Source organism: Cyclopterus lumpus, chromosome 9, assembly GCF_009769545.1.
Source record: "Cyclopterus lumpus isolate fCycLum1 chromosome 9, fCycLum1.pri, whole genome shotgun sequence".
In the NCBI taxonomy this organism is placed as follows: domain Eukaryota; kingdom Metazoa; phylum Chordata; class Actinopteri; order Perciformes; family Cyclopteridae; genus Cyclopterus; species Cyclopterus lumpus.
In genome coordinates this window covers 405,001-415,000 of record NC_046974.1, presented here as the reverse complement: position 1 = coordinate 415,000, position 10,000 = coordinate 405,001, and the positions used below count along the sequence as shown (strand labels likewise).

Sequence of the window (10,000 nt, the reverse complement as noted above, 5' to 3'; positions counted from 1 at the left end):
TACTTGATACTGTGGTACTGAATACTGTGGTACTGAATACTGTGGTACTTGATACTATGGTACTGAATACTGTGGTACTTGATACTATGGTACTTGATACTGTGGTACTTGATACTGTGGTACTGAATACTGTGGTACTTGATACTGTGGTACTTGATACTATGGTACTTGATACTGTGGTACTTGATACTGTGGTACTTGATACTGTGGTACTTGATACTGTGGTACTGAATACTATGGTACTTGATACTATGGTACTGAATACTGTGGTACTTGATACTGTGGTACTTGATACTGTGGTACTTGATACTGTGGTACTTGATACTATGGTACTTGATACTGTGGTACTTGATACTGTGGTACTTGATACTGTGGTACTTGATACTATGGTACTGAATACTGTGGTACTTGATACTATGGTACTTGATACTGTGGTACTTGATACTGTGGTACTGAATACTATGGTACTTGATACTGTGGTACTTGATACTATGGTACTTGATACTGTGGTACTTGATACTGTGGTACTTGATACTGTGGTACTTAATACTATGGTACTTGATACTATGGTACTTGATACTGTGGTACTGAATACTGTGGTACTTGATACTATGGTACTTGATACTGTGGTACTGAATACTGTGGTACTTGATACTGTGGTACTTGATACTATGGTACTTGATACTGTGGTACTGAATACTGTGGTACTTGATACTGTGGTACTTGATACTGTGGTACTTGATACTGTGGTACTTGATACTATGGTACTTGATACTGTGGTACTTGATACTGTGGTACTTGATACTGTGGTACTTGATACTGTGGTACTTGATACTGTGGTACTTGATACTGTGGTACTTGATACTGTGGTACTTGATACTGTGGTACTTGATACTGTGGTACTTGATACTGTGGTACTTGATACTATGGTACTTGATACTATGGTACTTGATACTGTGGTACTTGATACTGTGGTACTTGATACTGTGGTACTTGATACTATGGTACTTGATACTGTGGTACTTGATACTGTGGTACTTGATACTGTGGTACTTGATACTATGGTACTGAATACTGTGGTACTTGATACTATGGTACTTGATACTGTGGTACTTGATACTGTGGTACTTGATACTGTGGTACTTGATACTGTGGTACTTGATACTATGGTACTTGATACTGTGGTACTTGATACTGTGGTACTTGATACTGTGGTACTGAATACTGTGGTACTTGATACTATGGTACTTGATACTATGGTACTTGATACTATGGTACTTGATACTATGGTACTTGATACTGTGGTACTTGATACTGTGGTACTTGATACTGTGGTACTTGATACTGTGGTACTGAATACTGTGGTACTTGATACTATGGTACTTGATACTATGGTACTTGATACTGTGGTACTGAATACTGTGGTACTTGATACTATGGTACTTGATACTATGGTACTTGATACTATGGTACTTGATACTGTGGTACTTGATACTATGGTACTTGATACTATGGTACTTGATACTATGGTACTTGATACTATGGTACTTGATACTATGGTACTTGATACTATGGTACTTGATACTATGGTACTTGATACTATGGTACTTGATACTATGGTACTTGATACTGTGGTACTGAATACTATGGTACTTGATACTATGGTACTTGATACTGTGGTACTTGATACTGTGGTACTTGATACTGTGGTACTGAATACTGTGGTACTTGATACTATGGTACTTGATACTATGGTACTTGATACTATGGTACTTGATACTATGGTACTTGATACTGTGGTACTTGATACTGTGGTACTTGATACTATGGTACTTGATACTATGGTACTTGATACTGTGGTACTTGATACTGTGGTACTTGATACTATGGTACTTGATACTATGGTACTTGATACTGTGGTACTGAATACTATGGTACTTGATACTATGGTACTTGATACTATGGTACTTGATACTGTGGTACTTGATACTATGGTACTTGATACTGTGGTACTTGATACTATGGTACTTGATACTGTGGTACTTGATACTATGGTACTTGATACTATGGTACTTGATACTATGGTACTTGATACTGTGGTACTTGATACTATGGTACTTGATACTGTGGTACTTGATACTATGGTACTTGATACTGTGGTACTGAATACTATGGTACTTGATACTATGGTACTTGATACTATGGTACTTGATACTATGGTACTTGATACTATGGTACTTGATACTATGGTACTTGATACTATGGTACTTGATACTATGGTACTTGATACTATGGTACTTGATACTATGGTACTTGATACTGTGGTACTTGATACTATGGTACTTGATACTATGGTACTTGATACTATGGTACTTGATACTGTGGTACTTGATACTATGGTACTTGATACTGTGGTACTTGATACTGTGGTACTTGATACTATGGTACTTGATACTATGGTACTTGATACTGTGGTACTTGATACTATGGTACTTGATACTATGGTACTTGATACTATGGTACTTGATACTGTGGTACTTGATACTATGGTACTTGATACTATGGTACTTGATACTATGGTACTTGATACTGTGGTACTTGATACTATGGTACTTGATACTATGGTACTTGATACTATGGTACTTGATACTGTGGTACTGAATACTATGGTACTTGATACTATGGTACTTGATACTATGGTACTTGATACTGTGGTACTTGATACTATGGTACTTGATACTGTGGTACTTGATACTATGGTACTTGATACTGTGGTACTGAATACTATGGTACTTGATACTATGGTACTTGATACTATGGTACTTGATACTGTGGTACTTGATACTGTGGTACTTGATACTATGGTACTTGATACTGTGGTACTTGATACTGTGGTACTTGATACTGTGGTACTTGATACTGTGGTACTGAATACTATGGTACTTGATACTATGGTACTTGATACTATGGTACTTGATACTGTGGTACTTGATACTATGGTACTTGATACTGTGGTACTGAATACTATGGTACTTGATACTATGGTACTTGATACTATGGTACTTGATACTATGGTACTTGATACTGTGGTACTTGATATTGTGGTACTTGATACTATGGTACTTGATACTGTGGTACTTGATACTGTGGTACTTGATACTGTGGTACTGAATACTATGGTACTTGATACTGTGGTACTTGATACTATGGTACTTGATACTGTGGTACTTGATACTGTGGTACTTGATACTGTGGTACTTGATACTATGGTACTTGATACTGTGGTACTTGATACTGTGGTACTTGATACTATGGTACTTGATACTGTGGTACTTGATACTGTGGTACTTGATACTGTGGTACTTGATACTATGGTACTTGATACTGTGGTACTGAATACTATGGTACTTGATACTGTGGTACTTGATACTGTGGTACTTGATACTATGGTACTTGATACTATGGTACTGGATACTGTGGTACTTGATACTATGGTACTTGATACTGTGGTACTTGATACTGTGGTACTTGATACTGTGGTACTTGATACTATGGTACTTGATACTGTGGTACTTGATACTGTGGTACTGAATACTATGGTACTTGATAATGTGGTACTTGATACTGTGGTACTGAATACTATGGTACTTGATACTGTGGTACTTGATACTATGGTACTTGATACTGTGGTACTTGATACTGTGGTACTGAATACTATGGTACTTGATAATGTGGTACTTGATACTGTGGTACTGAATACTATGGTACTTGATACTGTGGTACTTGATACTGTGGTACTGAATACTATGGTACTTGATACTGTGGTACTTGATACTATGGTACTTGATACTGTGGTACTTGATACTGTGGTACTGAATACTATGGTACTTGATAATGTGGTACTTGATACTGTGGTACTGAATACTATGGTACTTGATACTGTGGTACTTGATACTATGGTACTTGATACTGTGGTACTTGATACTGTGGTACTGAATACTATGGTACTTGATACTGTGGTACTTGATACTATGGTACTTGATACTGTGGTACTTGATACTGTGGTACTTGATACTATGGTACTTGATACTATGGTACTTGATACTGTGGTACTTGATACTGTGGTACTTGATACTATGGTACTTGATACTGTGGTACTTGATACTATGGTACTTGATACTGTGGTACTTGATACTGTGGTACTTGATACTGTGGTACTTGATACTATGGTACTTGATACTGTGGTACTTGATACTATGGTACTTGATACTGTGGTACTGGATATAACCTCCTGGTCCCCCCCTCCCTCCACCCTTCAGCCACTTTGTTGACTACTTCACAAAAAAGATAGACGACATACGCTCTTCATTTACTAATCCATCTTCCTCAACTACACCTCCAGTAACTTCACCTTCTTCCCCCTTGTTTTCCTCTTTTATCCCCCTGTCTCCTAATCAAGTTCTTACCTTGGTAACCTCTGACCCCCCAACCACCTGCCCCCTTGACCCCATCCCGTCTCACCTTCTCCAGTCCATTGCTCCTGATCTTCTTCCCTTTCTCACCCATCTCATTAACACCTCCCTCTCAACCGGCTGTTTCCCTAACTCTCTGAAGGAGGCGGAGTCAACCCTCTCCTGAAGAAACCCACTCTGACCCATCTGAAGTCAACAACTACAGACCTGAAGTCAACAACTACAGACCTGAAGTCAACAACCACAGACCTGAAGTCAACAACTACAGACCTGTCTCTCTCCTTCCCTTCCTCTCCAAAACTCTAGAGCGAGCTATCTTTAACCAAGTCTCCTCATTTCTTTACTGTAACAACCTTCTAGACCCCCACCAGTCTGGATTCAAGGCAGGCCACTCAACAGAGACTGCCCTCCTTGCTGTCTCTGAGCAGCTTCACACTAGAGCATCCTCTCTCCTCTGTCCTTATCCTTCACACTAGAGCAGCCTCTCTCTCCTCTGTCCTCATCCTTCTAGACCTTTCCGCTGCCTTTGACACAGTGAACCACCAGATCCTCATGTCCTCCCTCCAGGACCTGGTATCTCAGGCTCTGCTCTCACTCTTCTCATCCTACCTCACCGACCGCTCTTACCGGGTAACCTGGACAGGATCTGTGTCTGAGCCTTGTCCTCTGACTACTGGGGTCCCTCAGGGCTCAGTCCTGGGTCCTCTTCTCTTCTCTCTGTACACCAACTCTCTCTCTCTGTCATTCTCTCTCATGGCTTCACCTACCACAGCTATGCTGACGACACCCAACTGATCCTCTCGTTTCCCCAATCTGAAACACAGGTAGCAGCACGAATCTCTGCCTGTCTGACTGACATCTCTCAGTGGATGTCTGACTGACATCTCTCAGTGGATGTCTGACTGACATCTCTCAGTGGATGTCTGACTGACATCTCTCAGTGGATGTCTGACTGACATCTCTCAGTGGATGTCTGATTGACATCTCTCAGTGGATGTCTGACTGACATCTCTCAGTGGATGTCTGACTGACATCTCTCAGTGGATGTCTGACTGACATCTCTCAGTGGATGTCTGACTGACATCTCTCAGTGGATGTCTGACTGACATCTCTCAGTGGATGTCTGATTGACATCTCTCAGTGGATGTCTGACTGACATCTCTCAGTGGATGTCTGACTGACATCTCTCAGTGGATGTCTGACTGACATCTCTCAGTGGATGTCTGATTGACATCTCTCAGTGGATGTCTGACTGACATCTCTCAGTGGATGTCTGACTGACATCTCTCAGTGGATGTCTGACTGACATCTCTCAGTGGATGTCTGACTGACATCTCTCAGTGGATGTCTGATTGACATCTCTCAGTGGATGTCTGACTGACATCTCTCAGTGGATGTCTGACTGACATCTCTCAGTGGATGTCTGACTGACATCTCTCAGTGGATGTCTGACTGACATCTCTCAGTGGATGTCTGATTGACATCTCTCAGTGGATGTCTGACTGACATCTCTCAGTGGATGTCTGACTGACATCTCTCAGTGGATGTCTGACTGACATCTCTCAGTGGATGTCTGACTGACATCTCTCAGTGGATGTCCGCACACCACCTGAAAATTAACCCTAAATAGACTGAACTGCTTCTCCTTCCAGGAAAAGGCTCTCCCTGCCACGACCTGACTATTACCTTCAACAACTCAGTGTTGGCCCCGCCCCCGACTGCCAGGAACCTCGGTGTGACACTTGAGAGTCAACTCTCCCTGACTGCCAACATTACTGCAACAACACGTTCCTGTAGGTACATGCTGTACAACATCAGGAGAATACGACCCCTGTGGTACTGCATACTGTGATACTGGATCCTGTGATACTGGATCCTACTGAATACTGTGGTACCTGGATACTGCAGTACTGTGATACTGTATACTATGGCAATGCATACTGTGATACTGCATACTGCTATGTACTATGTGTATATACAGTACTGTGTATAGTACTATCTGTACATAGTATTCACGGTACCTGGTTCCTCGTGAGCTCCTCCTCCTGTCTCTGCAGACTCTGCTTCACCTCCTCCAGTCGAGGCTCCAAACTGTCGGCATCGCCCATTTGAGGATTTTGTTCATAAACTTCCCTCATTTTCAAAAGAGCGTCTCTGAAACAACAAAATAATACAACATACTTTTTAGTTAATACAAACAAATACAATAATCAATAATAGATCAATATTTCAGTTAACTGGAAACTGTCCTTAAAGATGTAAAAAGTTCAAAGCTTCTGTCTTTGTATTACCAACAAGTATTACCAAGAATAATTACCAACAAATATCACCAACCAGTATTACCAAGAAGTATTATCAAGAAGAATTACCAACAAGTATTACCAAGAAGAATTACCAACAAGTATTACCAAGAAGAATTACCAACAAGTATTACCAAGAAGAATTACTAACAAGTATTACCAAGAAGAATTACTAACAAGTATTACCAAGAAGAATTACTAACAAGTATTACCAAGAAGAATTACTAACAAGTATTACCAAGAAGAATTACTAACAAGAATTACCAAGAAGAATTACTAACAAGTATTACCAAGAAGAATTACTAACAAGAATTACCAAGAAGAATTACTAACAAGTATTACCAACAAGTATTACCAAGAAGAATTACCAAGAAGAATTACTAACAAGTATTACCAAGAAGAATTACCAAGAAGAATTACTAACAAGTATTACCAAGAAGAATTACCAAGAAGAATTACCAAGAAGAATTACTAACAAGTATTACCAAGAAGAATTACTAACAAGAATTACCAAGAAGAATTACTAACAAGTATTACCAAGAAGAATTACCAAGAAGAATTACCAAGAAGAATTACTAACAAGAATTACCAAGAAGAATTACTAACAAGTATTACCAAGAAGAATTACTAACAAGTATTACCAAGAAGAATTACCAAGAAGAATTACCAAGAAGAATTATTAACAAGTATTACCAAGAAGAATTACCAAGAAGAATTACTAACAAGTATTACCAACAAGTATTACCAAGAAGAATTACCAAGAAGAATTACTAACAAGTATTACCAACAAGTATTACCAAGAAGAATTACTAACAAGTATTACCAAGAAGAATTACTAACAAGTATTACCAAGAAGAATTACCAACAAGTATTACCAAGAAGAATTACCAAGAAGAATTACCAAAACGTATTACCAACAAGTATTACCAAGAATTAGTTTAAAGTGCTTTAAAGAGAAGAGTGACAGAGAATGTCTGAGGTGATGGGAGAGTTCCAGAGGGGGGAGGGGGGCAGCAATGGAGAGGCCCTGTCCCCCCAGACTTGGACCCAGTAGGGGGGGTAAGGAGGTCAGACAGGTTGGAAGGGGATTTGGTGGATGTGCCGTACAGGATGCTGTTGCAGTAGTCCACTCAAGAGGTGATGAAGACGAGGATGAGTATTTCTGCGCCTGAAGAGGAGGGGGAGGGGCTTAGAAGGGCGATGTTTTCAAGATGAAACAAGGCTTTGTGGTTGTGGTTGACGTGGCATTCAAATGAGAGGGTTGGATCAAAGATGACGCCAAGGTTACAGATGTGTGTGGAAGCAGGAACAGAAGAGCTATCGATGAAGAGGGAGAAGTTGTGGTGCAATTTGTTTCCAAAGTGGAGAGACGCCCCGGTCCCAAATGCATGAATTGATAAGAGTGTGACAAAAAGGTGGCTCGAACCAGACAAACGCAGCCCCGTGAACATCGTAGAGACCCTGGTTATGGACCGGTATTTAAGGCCTTACGAGGCAAAAAGAGTAATCAGCAACCAGAGAGGAGCAATGGCAACAGAGTTGGTAGAAGTCGTTGAGCAGTACCAGGCGGCCGCAGACATGCTCCGCCCACCCTGTAGACAGCCTGGGGTGTCTGTCCCCGCCCAGCCAAGGGTGCGTCGCCAAAAAGGTCCTCTGCCGTGAACCCTCCCTCCGGCCCACCCAATAGAGGGGTTAGTCCACCTGGACAGCAACGAGCATTTCGGACCCCAGAGGTCTGCCAGCGCTATCGCTGTGGCGAATTGGGTCACATCTCATGGCAGTGTGAAAGGCTAGATGAGCCCATGCCCACAGCTGAGTCTGCCAGTGGCCCCCATGTCCACTTTGCTGCCCTCCTGGGGGCAAGTGGAGACCGGCGACCCACGTGCCCCGTAACTGTAAATCAACGGGATGTAGAAGAAGCTGCAGAAGAACCTGCCCGGGACAAAGTGCAGTTTGGCCCGGACCTCTCTCCTCACCAGTTGCAGCAGGCAAAAGGAGCTTGTGGAGGGCAATCAGGATGTATTTTCATCCCTCTCAGGCTGCACCTACCTGGTGGAACATGAAATACACACCCAGCCAAGAAAAACGGTGAACTAAAAGCCGTATTGGTTGCCGGAGGCTGATTGACGAGGAGGTAAGGAAGATGTTGAAGTTGAATTTGATTGAGGAGTCCAAGAGTGCCTGGCCAAGCCCCATCGTCCTGGCCAACAAGCCAGACAAATCAGTGCATTTTTGTAATGATTTCCGAAAAGTAAACAAAGTGTCTGAATTCGATGCCTATCCCATGCCTCGTGTTGACGAGCTGATTGAAAGCCTGGGCCATGCACGATTCCTAACAACACTGGACCTCACGAAGGGGTATTGGCAGGTCCCCTTGTCGGCAGGATCAAAGGACAAGACGGCTTTGCCACCCCTGGAGGCCTTTGGCAGTATCGGATGATGCCACGTTCCAGCGCTTGATGAATCGGGTACTCAAACCCCATCAAGAGTATGCATCTGCCTATTTAGATGATGTTGTGATTCAGAGCCCAGACTGGGAAAGCCACTTACCACAGGTGCAGAAGGTCCTGGAGTCCCTCCGACAAGCAGGCTTGACGGCGAACCCCAAGAAATGTAAGCTGGCCTTCGGGGAGACAAACTACTTGGGGTATACTATCGGGCTGGGCCTTGTCAAACCCCAGGAAGCAAAACTCTGTGCCATTCAAGACTGGCCCAAACCATTGACCAAGAAGCAGGTGAGATCCTTTTTAGGCCTTGCTAATTACTACCGGTGGTTCATCCCTGACTTTTCTATGATAGCGGCCCCTCTCACAGAACTGACGACCAAGAAACACTCCCGGATGGTGACATGGTCCCTGGCTGCAGAAGAAGCGTTTGGCAACCTGAAAAAACGGTCCTTACTGCCCCCGACTTCAGCAAGGAGTTTGTGGTCCAGGCAGACGCCTCTGAGGTGGGTCAGGGCGCTGTGCTAGCCCAGATCAAGGAAGGTGAGGAACACCCCGTTCTTTATTTGAGTCTGAAGTCGCTTTCTAGAAAGAACTATGCCACCGTGGAGAAAGAGTGCCTAGCCTTAAAATGGGCCCTGGAAACCCTCAAATATTACCTGCTAGGAAGGAGGTTCACTCTGGTGACAGATCATTCACCTTTGCAATGGATGGCAAAAAACAAAGAGACAAACAGCAGGGTAACTAGGTGGTTCTTAAGCCTCCAGCCTTTTAATTTCTCTGT

The 10,000-nt window shown here is 42.3% G+C and overlaps 1 protein-coding gene across 1 annotated transcript in view; it reads right to left on the bottom strand.

Moving 5' to 3' along the window:
• The window catches only part of fnbp1a (formin binding protein 1a), a 39,233-nt gene that overhangs the window by 13,696 nt on the left and 15,537 nt on the right, over window positions 1–10,000 (bottom strand). The window contains exon 14 of the mRNA XM_034542575.1: window positions 6,494–6,626. Coding sequence (XP_034398466.1) covers window positions 6,494–6,626 — 133 coding nt within the window. The remainder of the gene's footprint in view (window positions 1–6,493; window positions 6,627–10,000) is intronic.